Raw genomic sequence first — 15,986 nt, forward strand, 5'->3', positions numbered from 1 at the left:
AATTGATTTGTTGCTAACACCATCTTCATCAAAACATGCTCTTTTTGCAAATTTCCTCCCCCCCCCTTCATCTTCAGATCTAGATCCACTAGAAAAAAAATAAAAAATAAAAAATCAACATCTTCATCAACACATCATCATCATCATCAACAACATCATCATCAACATCAACATCATTTTTAGATCCAGATTCTTTTTTAGATCTAGATTTTCAAATCCAGATTCACTAGGAAAAAAAAAAAGAAAAAAAAGTAGAGTTTTGATCGGCGACCGGCGATCACTGCCATCACCGCCAATATTCCTCCTCCGCCATCACCGTCTCCATCTTTTCCCCTTCTCTCTTCCTCTTCTCTCCTCTCTCTCTCGCCTCCTCTTCTTTTCTTCTCCTCCTCTCTTCCTCTTTTCTCCTTCTCTCTCTCTTATCTGTCTCTCTGTATTCGAAAAGCAAGAAAAAGAAGAAAAAAAAATTTTGAAACCCAAAACGACGTCATTTTGGGTTTCGAGCCAATTCGAGCCACCGAATTTTGAGCTACCAAGGATTATTCTATTATTTTATAACTATATTATTTTGATGGGTTGATGATTAATAATTTATTATAGTATTAAAATAGACAATAAATTTTGAATTGAAGTGTGAATGAAGATTTTATATTTTCCAAAAAAAAAAAAAAAAAGTGCCACCGCCTACTTGATAATTATGATCATTAGTCATTCATGAAAAATAGTCTAACCACAAATAAAGGGACATTTTTTTTATTTGGAAAAATAGGAGACTTAATAGATTACACATCTGGTAAAAGTTGTCAATTAAAATACATCAGAGTACAGAATAGATCCTAAAAAAGATAAAGAAAATCTCCACACAAGGAAGATATGAGTTTCCATATAAGGTTTTAAGAGAGATTAACATAATTATATCAAAAATGTTGGATGGTTATTTTTTTATTCCGTATACTTAATTACCTCAGTGCACATCTCCTCTCAGTACACACACTTATTAATTTGATTATTAATTAATTTTCTCAATCCACACACTGAAACTTACAATTATACCCTTCACTTATAATCACTGTACACAAACCACTCAACTCTCCTTTCCATACACTTACTGAGTGACCCGATTTGTAGACCCATTGTAGACCCACGTGAAGACCATTCAAGACAACAATGTGAAGTGAAGTGAAAACAAAGTCCTCCATTGAAGACCTTTATTGAAGACCCTATTTAACCTCCATTAAAAACACCATTGAAAACCTTCCAAAATATTAGGTATTTTTCCATTTTTTTATTGCATTTACCATTTTCATATCTCTGTTATATGGTCCCAGTGTCTCACATCAGGAATGAAGGGCAAGTTCCTAGGCTATAAAAGTAAAAACCTAGACCGTTATATAGCATCGAAGCCTTTTCCTAAGTGGTGAAATCCCTAACAGAACTCCCTAGTTAAGCTTGCTTAGGCTGGAGTAGTTCTGAGATGGGTGACCCACTGAAAAAAACAAATTCATGTGGACGTGGCCAAAGCGAACAATATCAATGACAAGTAAAGGATTAGGGAGTTACAAATGGTATCAAAGGCAACTCTCCAAAGTACCGAGTGTGGGCCCCTGGCGTCTCTCGGTGCATGTGGACGGGCTTGTGAGCTGGAAGATTATTGCACGGGGACATGTAGCCCTAAAAGAGGTGGATTATAAGGTCCTAGTGTCCTATATCGAGAATGGAAAGGGAGTTCCTGTGCTATAAAAGTAAAAGCCTAAACCCTTATATGGCATCGAGGCATTTTCTTGGGTGGTGAAATCCCTAGCAGAACTCTCTAGTTAAGCGTGCTTAGGCTGAAGTAGTGTTGGGATAGGTGACCCACTGGAAAAAATAAATCTATGCAGAAATGGCCCAAAGAAGACAATATCGATGACATGTAAAGGGTTGGGGCGTTACATCTGTGTACTCCATTGCCATAAAACCCTCGTTTTTTTTTTTTTTGGTCGATTTGGGAATTTCGGTACTGTTTTTCTGAAATTATACATTTAATTCTATACTTAACTTCTGAATAAAAGTAATTAGTTGGACAAATTTATTCCGAAAAAAATTAAGAAAAACTTTATGCAGTTGATGTTCGAATATAATAAAATAATTCAAAAGTTGATGTCCAAATATAATGAAATAATTTGGCACTGGTTGTCCGACTGAAAATCGCAAAAGGAAAAAAAACAAAACAAAAAAAACAAATTAGTTTTCTTGTGCAGAACGTTTTGGCTCCGTTTCGTGGAGCTTTCAAAATATCATTCCACACTCATTTTTTAGTGTGGTGTTTGTGTTTTCAAAAATTAATTCCACACTCACTTTTGAAAGTTCTTTGCAAGGTAGGAAAATTTGGGCTAACCAATCGTCCCCCTGAATGTCCGGCCAGTTGACTGGCACAGTGCTATTTTATTTTTATTTTTATTATTATTTTTACAATTGGCACTTGGCATTTTTTATATTTTAAATAAAAAAATTTTGAAATTTTTTAAAATTGTTTGAGTTTTGAATAGAATTTTGAGTTGTGTGTTTCGTTATAAGTTGTAAGTTTTTGTATCAAATATCACATGTCATATCAAAAATTCCCCACTCTTTTCAAAACTCTTTATAAACTCATTCATCAAACAAATTTTCCATAGTCAAATCATAATTTCAAAACTCACAAACTCAAAATACAACTCTATTATCAAATCATATTTAGAAAACTTTACCAAACACAACCTAACATTTTCATCATTAATAGAGTATAAATGTAAAGATTAAAGCAATATGAGAGTTGTTATGAGAGTATTGCTTTGCAAGCAATAGAGGAGTATAGAGTGTGTAGCAAGCAAAGTGACAACAATGGAAAAACTAGGGTTTAGTTTTTTTTTTTTTTTTTACTCAAAAGGTGTATATTGAGAATTATTTTTTTATTTTTATTATTATTTTTTAAAGATGTGTACAGAGCATATTTTCATATAATATTGTGGGTGCTAGTGGATGTCCATTATGGTCATTTTAGTTTAAGGTATAATTGCCATTAAAATAATATTTCATTAAGTATGTGTGCTGAGGTAATTAAGTATATGGAAATAGAATTTCTTGGAAGTCCTATTTAAAAGAGGATAAGTCTATTTAGTCCCACAATCTTTTGAATACTCTTAAAAGTCTACTACGTATTTTTCTTCTTCATTCTTCTCCGTGTTTGTTTTTCTCTACCTCCTTCTCTTCCTGGTTTTTGGTGATCGGCGGCCATGTCTTGCTTCTTCACTTTCTCTTTCTAATATATAGTCACCAGTAACCGACAACTATCATTGCTTGGGGTTCACTGGCAACCACCGATCATCGACTCCTTACTTCACCCTCACCGACGATGAAAGAGACGAGTTTCCGATCAGATCTGAATAAATCTACATGAGATCTAACTAAATCTAAACAAAAAATAGTTGTCGAATTACAATATTCTCTCTATATCTGTTTCTCTACTTCAATTTCTCAATTTTTCTACTTTTTCTACAGTACACACTTCTATTTTCCTATTTTAATGGAAAAAATTTTCAAGGTCTAAACAAGTTGTTTTTAAGTTTTAGTTATAGGCAGTGAAAACTGTAAAATGTATAGTTTCAGTTTTTTGGTACTGAAATGAATCATGCTTTAAAATTATAAAATTTTATAGTTTCATAACATGTTTTCCAATTTGATTAACAAGGATAAATGCTTAATAGAATCATACTTTGAAACTGTAACATTTTACAGTTTCAAAGCTTATTTTTCAGTTGGATTAATATTAGATATTATTTACTTAAACCTTACGAAAATTAAAAAATAATATATTCTTTTTCCCGTTGTAGTTTGTTGTTGTTATTTATTTTCATCAATTTATCAATATTTAGCACTTTTTGTTATATTTTTTCACTATAATTTCTCTATTTTTTTCCCCAGCATTCTACACATTTCGTTGAGCTTCCAATGATATTCTTGACGTTCAACGAACATTCTGTACATTACGACGATTTCCAATGACCTTCAGAACACTTCAGTGATACTCTGACTAACTTCCGGCGATACTCTGGCGAATTTCCCGGTGATATTGAATATTCCGATAAGTCTCCATTGACCGTTTGACAGAAGTCCGACGCTGGTGGGATGTAGTAGCGTTTTTAAAGTTATAAAAAAACAAAAAAAGAAGGATTTTTTTGTAACAATTAAAAATATGTAAAACTAATTGGTACAAGTATTTTATTTTAGAACTAGATGGATTTTAAATTTTGTGTATGAGACTTATTAGTAAGTGTTTTTTTTTTTTTTTTTTCAAAGTATGCAAGGCCAATAAGGCTTAACAGGTAGATTGTTGGATAAGGCTCATTTTCATTTTATGAAAGGTTATAAAATTTGATTGGGATAGCTCAAAGTCCATTAATTGGACGAGGCCCAATTTTATTTGATGAAAAATAAATGAAAATTTTGCGAAAAGTCATAAAATTTGATTGGGTAGCTCAAAAGTCCGTCATGTGGATAAGACCCAATTTCATTTTATGAAAAATTAATGAAAATTTTGCGGTGAGCGTGGATCGAACACGCGACCTTCAGATCTTCAGTCTGACGCTCTCCCAACTGAGCTATCCCCGCTGTTAGACCCTCTGTCTCGATTGTATTATATATCATGAAACTCATACAAGAATGTAACATTTCTGGTTCTTTTTGCTGGACACTACACTAATTGATTAGATATAAAATTAATCAAAAATTTTAAAATGATTGCTGTTTGATTTTTGTGAGATAATATTTTGTCAAAATTGAAAAATAACTGTTTTTTTATCGACAATACCTATTTATTATTGCTTTTGTAGAAATGTTTTTATTTTTATTTTATTTTTGGGCGGGGGAGAATGTAAACACAACTCCATCAAACAGTCAAAAAATGACTTTATTTTTTTGGTCTAAAAGTGATGACATGCAAAACAATTCCAAACCAGATAAAGGTGGGATTTAGCACAAACGTTATGAATCATGAAAAATGTTTCTTAAAAATAGTCTTGAAATTGTGACAAGACAAATAATTGACTGATCGAAAAACATTTAAAATTGACCAATTGATGAATTGACAACGGCTTTAAAACGATTTTTGTTTGAAAAAAAAAAAAAAAAAAAAAAATTCATGCTCCACAACATTGTTGCTGTTATAAAACCACTCATTGCAGTTGTATGCAATCGCTCAAGGTACTTGTACTCGAGGCAAATTGAGAGTGAATGTGGGGTGTAGTGGGAACTAGGGCTGGGCAACAAACCCACCCGCCCGCACAAACCGCCCGATCCTACCCTACTCGCAGTGCTTTGGGCGGTTTCGATGTAGGTAGGCGGGCGGGTGCGGGTGAAGAAATTGGCAAAAGATCGGGTTCGGGTCGAACCCGACCCGCCCGCAACCCGCATCTCTTTTTTTTTTTTTTTTAAGAAAGAAAGAATAACTAGTTATTATTATTATTTTTTGCATTTTGGATGGATGGAGATAACTAATTATTATTTTTATTTTTACATTTTGGATGAAAGTAAAATTTATTATATGGGCACTTATATACATTATCATGATCTAATGATATTTAAATTAGTGTTGCTAGTTTGACTTTTATTTATATATATATAAAAAAAAATCATTATATTCCATTAGTCTAGTAGACATAGTTAAATATGATATTTTGAATTGTCATTCTATTATCACATTATTGCATATTAAAAACTAAACAGTGAAGATTAATCCACTATTAAAATTAGTGTTACTAGTTTGACTTTTAAGGGTTTGTTTTTGCATATTTAAATTAGTGTTACTAGTTTGACTTTAAGGGTTTGTTTTTGCAAGCTAAAGAGGAAGATTAATTACTATCCTCAAGCATAGTTCCATTCCATATCATCTTATCTAATATGTTTGTATATCTTGTAAATTAATTTATAACTCTTCTTAAAAAAAAAAAAATGTTTAGAAAGTAACAAAAAATGTCAAATTTGCTTAAGTAAAAAAAAAAAAAAAAAAAAAAAAAAAAAAAAAAACTAAACCGCAAACCGAACCGCACCCGCCCGCACAAACCGCGAACCGCATCGCGGGCGGTTGCGGGTCCATTTTTCCCCAACCGCATAAGTGCGGGTCGGGTCGGGTTTGACCCGCACCCGGCCAAAACCGACCCGTGAGCAGCCCTAGTGGGAACTCTTATTATAGGCAAGAAAGTCTCTTGTTCTGGTTCCAAACACTTAAACGATTTTAACAAATGTCAAGAACCATGCCCCCATGAAATGCTATTTTATTTTATTGTCAAAACATATTTGTCCTTTATTTTTAGATAAATTATAAATATACCCTTTAAAGTTTACTTAAAATACCAATTGTTTCATATAGTTTGGAAAATTACAAATACTTCTCTATTAGAATTTTTCATTTAACAGAATTAATCGAAAAAGTGAAATTTCTAATTGTTCACCTATACATTAATAAAGTTATATGAATTATTAATTGAAATAAAATTTTAACATTATTGAACACTATTAATTAACTGATTATTTTTTTTGGGTAAGTAATTAACTGATTATTTATTAATAAAATAACCTATTTGTTATGAAATTAGAAACTTTAGGGGGCATAATGTAATTTCTAGAACTACAGGGGATAATTTGTAATTTAAGTAAACCTCAGAGGGTGTGTTTTTAATTTTTCCTTTATTTTTTTATTGATAAATGTGATAAAATGAAAAGATTACGATTATCAGATCGATTTAATTTTTTTCATAAATAATATATATTAAGAGTATTACAAAATGAATAATTTGGATCATCGAAATGGAACCTGTGATGAGTTTCACAAGGCTCTCAAATTATTTCAAATACAGATTTGAACTGAACAGAAACCCATCCCCATTATAGATACCCAAAAAAAATCCACCAATATAAGAATTTTACAATTTTGACAAATGATATGAATCCACATTATAATAATTTTGAAAATCCAAAAAAACCATTAAAAAACAATTACCAAATACATTTATTAAAAAGCAAAAAAGCAACAAAGCAAAAAAGCTACCAAAAAATCTTTTACACAAATGAGGCCTTAGAGAGGATATCCGTGAGCCAAATTGAGAATAACTCCTGAAGGTCATTTTCAAACCAAGACACGAGTTGTCTTCCTTTACCAGATAATTATTGTCTTGCCCAACCCCTCACCTAACTTTTAACTTTCCAGAGAACTACTTTTCAACCATGTTTGGGATATTTATAATTTTACATTCATTTTTACAGAATAAAACACAAGAATGACTCGTTCAATGGCTACAATTTATTAATCTAAAATTTATGGGTTTGAATTTGAAGACAATCACTTGATACAAATTATGTTAAATTTTAAATCATATCCAATAATTACTCTAACGGAGATTAAGGAGTGGTTTGGGATGATCTAAATAAGTGCACTTTTTGACTTTTTGTGAAATATAAGTTGGATTTGAAGTGATGTTATAGAGAGGTAATGTGACTTAAATAAGATAATGTGACTTAAATACGATAGTGACTTTTTGACTTTTTGTCTTTTTTAAAATACCCCAAACAAGGCCTAAATTAGTCGTACTTACTATTAAATAAGACACAATAAGATTGATGGACATAGTAATAATACTTTGAGATGATTACAAACTTATACCATTGGTATATAGGAAGAATTAATGAGCATCAAGACACAAAGAGGTGTCAATTGTGTCTTGTTCGATACAGTTATGTTTTTAAGTTTTCCTAAACTTTATCCATTACTATTTATTACTACTATTAGTAGAAATGAATTTGCATTGTGATGACAAGGCTATCATTTGGACAAGGACAAGACACTTCCCATGATAAAAATGTTGCAACAGCAAGAGTAATTTGTCTTTCACTCTTTCTTATCTGCTTTTTAAGAATGAAAAACTAAAACCATATAATCAGATATTCAACTAAATTACACAAATGCACATTAAAATCCAAGACCCATTTTCTCAATTGTAACATGGTAGGTAGTATATATGTGTATATATAGCAATCTGTCTCATATGTATATCCTCTAGCAAACTAAAAAAAATCTCATCTACAACATCCAATCCACTAAACAAGAATGAACCTATAATCAAAGATAACAAATTTACATGAAAATTGTTCTTTGAACTTTTTTTGAGCATGCAGTTTGGGCAAATTTGAGTGCACCAAAATTGGTAAAACCGACAAAAACCAATGCAATATCACTTCATTGATGAAGAATCACCTACCTTCCACAATAGCATCAGACCAAGAGAGGGACAAGATGGAAGATGAGATTGACTGTCTAATTTGTTCAAATGTTGGGTGTGAACCATTGCCCATACAATGTGGATATTTGGACCACATCTCCTTAGACTTCATCTTCTCAAGCAAATATACTTCCATGTCCTCAATTTCACTCTCATCAACCTCGCCCTTTCCGTCCAAAACCTTCACTACTTGCCTCATTGTCGGCCTCGTTTGCGCGTCTGGGTACGTGCACAACAACCCTAGCTGCAAAACCCTTTCCACTTCTTCCACATTGAACCCTCCTTCACGCCTCAATCTTTCATCAAGGGCATGGACTAATTCGTCCCGTGCCATCAATTCCCACACCCACTCTACCAAAGGTGGCTTCCCCTCCTCTATCGGTCGCCTCCCACAGATGACCTCTAAAATCAAGACTCCAAAACCAAACACATCTGTTTGGGCCGATGCCCGGCCACTCTTGATCACCTCTGGCGCCAAGTACCCGACTGTTCCCACCACCCTTGTCGTGCTTGCCACATGTCCGTGCTCGTGCATTCGGGCTAAACCAAAGTCCCCCAACCTTGCATTCATTTCTATATCAAGTAGCACATTGCTAGCCTTTATATCCCTATGGAGGACTTTGGCTTCCCATCCCTCATGCAAGTACAACACCCCTGCAGCCACATCTTTCAATATTCTTATTCTTTCCTCACAACTCAACATTTTGTTCTCATCACAATTATCAAACACCCTTTTGTCCAAACTCCCATTCTCCATGTAGTCATACACCAAAATCAAGCTACCTCTCTCTTTCTTACAAAAACCTCTCAAACCCACCAAATTCCTATGTTTTAGCCTTCCGAGACTTGAGATTTCAGCCAAGAATTCCCTCATTCCCTCACTGTTTTCATGCGAAATTCGCTTCACCGCAACCTCTACCCCTCCTCCAGGCAATACCCCCTTGTAAACCTTCCCATTCCCACCAATTCCAATCACATTTTCATCACAAAACCCCCTTGTTGCTGCATCAATTTCTTGATAATTCATTCTATGTGGCCAGTACTCTAATTCCCAGTCTTCCATTTCATCTCTCTCCCTTTCTCTCCTCCTCTTTCTCTTCACTAAAAACAGAGCAAAAACAGAACAACCAACAACAACAAAGAAACCCCCCACTGTCATGCCTGCAATGAACCCTTTTGATTGAAAAACCGAGCTGTTGGGCAGCTCAAACGATGGCAAACCAGTTGTGATCAACGCTTCGCTCAACGAAAAGTTCGAATTACTAAAGCTCCAAGCTAAGATCCTATGAGCCTGGACTAATTGCCCGGTCGCTGCGGTGAATCCGACATACATTTCATCCTCAAACACTTGAGAGAGATTCATTGAAACATTGAGTAATGGCCTACTAGGCCTTTTCATCCCTGCCACAGCCATAGTCACATTGATTTGAAAATCAGCATAGTCGATCCATACTTGGTAGTTTTTTCCATTGTTTAGCTTCAACCCATTAAAGGACTTGTCACCATCACCACTATAATAGCCTGCATCATGAGAACTTGTTGATGTGAGTGAATTCAAATCAATCCCAACATGGTTGGCACTTATGTCATTGAATTCTTGATTTTGAAAACAATCAAATTCAATCCCAAAGACATGGTTATTGGGGTTTCCATTATTGGTGTGGTTGAGGAAGCCTAAGTTTTGGGCTGAAGTGGCTGATTGAATGCCTGTGTATGGTACAAACAAGAAGACTATGCCATGGCCTGGAAGGCTGCCACCTTTGAATGGAGCCATGGAGAAGATGAAAGAGGTCGAAAACCGGCGGACTAACGACGAATTCGGATCCTTTGTGGGGATTTTCGATGGGTAGAGAGCGCGGCCGATCGTGAAATTTGTTTGGTTGGTGAGAGTTAGGATTTTGGACTCAAGGGTGGCAATGCCATAGAGAGATATATTGGAGGGGTCAAAGCCATTGAAGAGGAATTCAAGTGAAGAGGTAGAGTGGAGAGAGAGGATGATGGGGAGGAGAAAGAGGAGGAGGAGATGTGGTGGTTGTGGGTGGTTCTTCATTGGAGGAGATGAGGTGGTTGACATGGAGAAGGGAGGCTGTGAAGAGGTGGAGGAGGTGGAAGAGGAGATGAGAGGGTTTCATGTTACATCCCAGGAGAGGTTAAAGAGTGTTTTTCAGTCAAACTTTGAGGGTTGAGTTGGCTTATGCTTTTGCCCTCAAGGATTTCGCAAATTACATTATTGACATTTTTTTGTCAATATGCATAGCTTTTATTTTTGGTAAATGAGTCGAGCAGAAGCTTAGTGGAGTTTTGCCAGGCTCAAGCTTAGTTTATCTCTTAATATTAATTAAGTTTGAACCTGATTCATCCCTTGGTAATGATTTTTTTTTGTTATTATATTAATATTAAGTTTGAACTTGACTCACCTCTTGATAATGATTTTTTTTGTTATTATATTAATATTAAGTTTAAACTTGACTCAGCCCTTGATAATGATTATTTTTGTTATTATATATATTATTTAATATATAAATAATATATTTATTCTATTATTTAAATAAAGATAAATAAATCGAAATGAATCTAGAAGTGTAGCTTAAATTTGTTTATTTACTTAATGAATTAAGCCGAGTCGAGTTCAGTTCGTGAACAGTTTAGTTCGTTTCTAATCCTAATTATGAATTGAATATTATGGGTTCAAACTATGAAATAGTCTGATAAGAGGATCCTCCTCAAACAAAGAATTAATGAGAATCTTGAACACTAATGTAATTTGCCAAGAGGATCCTCCTACTACTATTTTATATGTATATATATAAAAGGATCCTCCTCCACTAATGTAATCTTGAACACTAGTCTGATAAGAGGATCCTCCTTCTATTTTATATGTATATATATATATATATATATATTATTGTTATCTACTATGATAGCATTATGAGATTTAAGATCATATGATTATAAATCATAATTTAGTCCCACCAGAACAGAAGTTGAATGAAAATAATAGAAAGCATGATTGTAACTTTTCACTGTGTTAGGGCTAAATATATGGCCTTGTGTTTTACTTTGAGTTTGTGACAAGTGAGTAGATAAAATTCACGTAGTATAATTTTTAAAATAGTAAGTAGTGAATTGCTTTAATTAATTAAAGAGAAATGTTTTGTTCAACCACATGTCAAGGGCACACAAGCCTCTCTCTGTTTCAAATATTCACGTTTCTCTTCAATCAAATCTCTTTCTCTTTGTTCATTAATCCCTTGCCTCTGTGTCCCTAGCTTGGTTTGATTTTTAAATTTAAAAAAAAAAAAAAAAAAAAATTGAAACTGATTTGGTAAAAATAAACTCTTAAAAAATATTTTTAAAATTTTAAAAATTATACTAACTCCAGAAGATAAATATATAAAGATGATGAATAAGTTTTAGTTTTCATCAAATTAATTTAAATTTTATTATTTTGAAAATCGAATCAAACAGATCAAAATGCAAGGGTAGACTAGTCATTTTACAAGAAGCCAGACCCAAGTTCTAACATGTAGATAGAGTCCAATAGACATGGAAGTTTCCTGTCCATACAAAAGGATAGATATTATTCATTTATTTATTTAAATGAGAAGATAATGAGAAAGAAATTTAGAAGTGTGTGAAGGCTATATAAGCCGGTGACCGCCGACCCTATTGCGTGTGGGATGTGAAGTGAGACCATAAGATACTCTCACGTAATGCGATGTTTGTTTGTTTGTCAAATGTGAGATTAGTTGAATGAAATTATGAGTATAATAAAATTAAAATAAAAAAATTAGTAGTATGATCGTATTAAATTAAAATATTAGATAAATTATATTTATTTATATATTAATATGTTAGTATTAATTGGTTGAAATTAAATTTATGAAATCATTTTATATAAAATGTTATTTTGTTTTTGTGAAGTGTATGATGAAATAGTTTTTTTTTTATTTTTTTTTTCTTCTCTACAATCCCATAAAATTGAATTAGATGGAGTATTCATAGTCTCATGGAACTAAGATCCTATTTGTTTTTAGATATTAAGAGTGGAATTTGATTAATAGTGAGGTGAGGTTTACCAAAGTCATGTTTGTTTTGTAAAACTGTCATGAGATTAAGTTTGTATTTGGTTTATGGATTTGAATAAAAAAATTAGTAAAAAGGAATGAAAAAAAAAATATGTGAAAGATGTGTGTATCTTTTTTTCTTTCTCTTTACAAATCTCTATCCAAATTTATAAACCAAATATAGTGTAAAAATCTTATAGGGAATCGGCGATTTCATGAGAGACTTGAGTTTGTTAATTCAATCTCATACCATTGGAAGTAAAATGACATTACTGTCCTTATTTTTATAAAAACAATAGAGTTACATTTATGAAAATTTTACTTAAATTTAAAATTTTAATTTTAATTAATTAATACCAAAACACTAGTAATTCTTTTATTCAATTTTGCCATATAAATAATCTTATCCAACTTAATTTGACAAATAAATAGGGTTTAAGTCTTCTCACTTAGGGCAATTTTGGTAATAGATTAAAATAGTTAAAAAATTATTATTAAAAAATTGACTCTTTCTTTGTAATTTTTGCAAATAAACACTATTATTTATTTATTGCAAGACTAATGAAATTATCAATCTAATGTTATAACTCATAACTTTAAGTATAAGTTATTTTTTTTATTTTTTTATTTATTACCCAAAAAAAAAAAAAAAAGCGGCCGTTTTTGTACGGAGCTGAGTCTGTATTTATATCTTAAATTGCGTGTATGACCCAACAAGTACGGAATATTATTGTATTTGGGTCAAGAGTCAAGAAATCTAATTAAATTGATGTTTTCATTTCCTGTATTAAAAAACGGGGGTATAGATTATATAAATTATAAAAACACAAATTATTGTATATCATCTATTAATATAATAATTAATACATATAGTATTATTCATTAAAAATGACTAGTGCAAGCCACTGAGCCATTGAAATTTAAGGGTAGGTAGAGGGGATAAAACATGGATTCTGATATCAAAACTGTGGGATCACCGATTTTCATCTACCAACCTAAGAATCTTAATTATGAGGATTAAATGTTATGCAATTTAATAGTTAGCGAAATATGTTATAATTATGTTAAAATTATAATATTTATTTTTTATTTTTGGTTGTTTTGACTGGGATATATAGCAAGAAAGTACTTTTTAAGAATAACAGAGGAGATGAAAAGATAATCAATTAAATTAAAGCACTGCTGTAAGCCCACTCGTGTTGATTGAGGAAATGGAGTAGCTGCTATATAGGGGTACAATAGTCACTGTTGCGCAATCCATATGAGCCCATTTCGAGACTTGTTTCGATGACTTAAACTGTTCACATTTTAAAATAAATCGAGTAAAACATACTTGCAAAAAAATTAAGTTAATCGGACACCATTAACCATTTCATTGAATTGCATTTGTATTTGCAAAAATAATTGACAATTGTGATTTAAAGTATAAAAATAAATACAAATGCGAGTGGATAAAAAGATTAACGATATCTGATTAATTTAATTTTTTTCAAATATATTCTACTCGATGTACTCTAAAATATGAACAGTTCAAATTATCAAAACAGGCTCCTAAATAGATCCATATTGCCACACAACAGTAGTTGTGTCCCCGCACAACAACCACCGCATCTGGTTTATCAATCGGTAGTAGAGAGTTATTCCCATGCAATTCGGTGATTAGGACATGAATTCTAATCTTTAGTGCAAACTAAGGCAACATTTTATGGACAAGATGCTTATTAATCTTAATTCACCGATTCCTTTCCACTATACTCTCGGCAAGGCTAAGATCGAATTACCCTTCTTTAAGGAGTTTTGCATATCTACGGTGTTATGATACCTCCCATTTCCTAGGCTAATATATACAATATATATTGTTAGTATGCCAAATTTAAATAAATTTTACTTTACTTTTCTATGATTTAAGTACATAACTTCTAATCATTTCAAAATAAATACATTGCTCTTCTTTAGTTTGTAAACTAAAATATGTCGTCAGATTCATTAATTGCTTGAGTGAAAAGACTAAAATGCATATATGAGTAACCTCATTGTGCAAATCATTAACATTTTTGTAATTTTCTGTTTGGGAAGAAGAAATTCCTTTTAACCTTTTCGTGCTTTACCCATGTGAGATTTACTTAACCTCATGGCATTTGAAAATAATCATATAATTTTTTTATGTTTTCATACATGTTTCATATTTGCTATTAACATGGATAGAATGTCTAAGGGTGCATTTCAATTCACGAACTACAAGGGGTGATATGATTATTATTGAATAGTATGGAATAATTTACATAAGATGCAAATCATAAAGGAATAAAGTGAAATTTAACCTTCAATTAATATTCTTGACCTTTAGGTCATGTTTATTTGGATAGATTAGATTAGATAAGGTTAGACTTCTCTTTTGCTCACATCTTAACATGAGAGAACTTGAGGGGGTCATAAAGCCCACAACCTGTCTTATTTCGATGACCTAAATCGTTCATTTTTTAAGATTCGTTGAGTAATGGACAAATCACATTATAACAAAATTAAAAATAAATTGTTCAAATTAAAACTACGAGTACCAAATTAAAATTTAACTCAAATTAAATGGACCAATGGTGTAATTTGCTTAATAGTTCAATACTCAAATTTAATTACTATAACATTATTAAATTAAAATTCAAGATATATTGATGACATATAAAGGAAGAAGAGATGAGTTGGAGGACCCAAACTATTTAAGAAATTGATTTGGTGAGATGGGGAGTTAAATAATTAGGTTGGTTGAAATGATTGTGCATATTTTATCAATTAAAGGTCCAGACAATTCCTCATTTGCTACCATACAAACCATAATTGCAATGATTACATTATCTTAAATTGTATGAATTCATATAACTTCATTTAAATAAGTATTCTAATAGAAAAAACTTGAGCCCAAGCATCTCATTAGTAAGGGAGTATCTTATCGACTAATTCTTTCATTTTATTTAAATAAAAAATAAAAATAAAAAAAAACATAAAGAAGGGAGGGAAAATAAATAGTTATTTGCCAAAACTTATAGAGCCTACCATTTTTGTATTGAAATTTTAGGAGACAATGTAAAAAATATCAATTAGTAAATGAAATGGAGTGTTATTCCAAGAGCATTAAATAATTTATTTATCAAACCTAGATTTTATTCATATGTGGGTGAACAAATTTATTTATAGCAATATCGTCCATGCTTAAGAAAATCCTAAGGTGCCGTTTGGTAATACTTACGTTTTTAGTTTTCTGTTTATATTTACAAAAATTTTAAAAATTCAAATAAAAACTTGTTTGGTAAAATTTTTGATTTATAAATCAGTGGTCTCAGTTTATAAATTTGGCCAAAAAATGAAAACACAAAAAATGTGTTTTCGTTTTGAGTTTTGAGTTTTTTTTTTTTTTTTACCACCCAACACTAGCCACCACCCGCCACCATTTTCCACCACCATCTTCCGCCACCACCGCCCACCACCACCTGCCACCACTACTCACCACCCACCTGCCACCACCATCCACCATCATCTTCTGCCACCACCACCCACCACCACTTGCCACCACCACTCACCACCCACCTGCCACCACCATCCACCACCTGCCACCACCACCCACCTGCCATCCACCCGC

The 15,986-nt window shown here is 32.3% G+C and overlaps 1 protein-coding gene and 1 non-coding gene across 2 annotated transcripts; both read right to left on the bottom strand.

The window, feature by feature from the left end:
- Positions 1–4,553: 4,553 nt before the first annotated feature.
- TRNAF-GAA (transfer RNA phenylalanine (anticodon GAA)) lies at positions 4,554–4,626 on the bottom strand. The gene has a single exon. It is a non-coding gene; the product is annotated as a tRNA-Phe (tRNA).
- Positions 4,627–7,995: 3,369 nt separating this feature from the next.
- On the bottom strand, positions 7,996–10,595 carry LOC114301803 (Concanavalin A-like lectin protein kinase family protein). Its single transcript, XM_028246762.2, has one exon. It carries the CDS (start codon positions 10,360–10,362, stop codon positions 8,260–8,262), a length of 2,103 nt encoding a protein of 700 aa, XP_028102563.2. The 5' UTR covers positions 10,363–10,595; the 3' UTR covers positions 7,996–8,259.
- Positions 10,596–15,986: the final 5,391 nt, after the last annotated feature.

Source organism: Camellia sinensis, chromosome 9, assembly GCF_055761805.1.
Source record: "Camellia sinensis isolate YWXY chromosome 9, ASM5576180v1, whole genome shotgun sequence".
Lineage (NCBI taxonomy): Eukaryota > Viridiplantae > Streptophyta > Magnoliopsida > Ericales > Theaceae > Camellia > Camellia sinensis.

Bases quoted from the DNA above. Each gene is read 5' to 3' on its own strand.
- LOC114301803 (XM_028246762.2), bottom strand. From the start codon at position 10,362: ATGTCAACCACCTCATCTCCTCCAATGAAGAACCACCCACAACCACCA.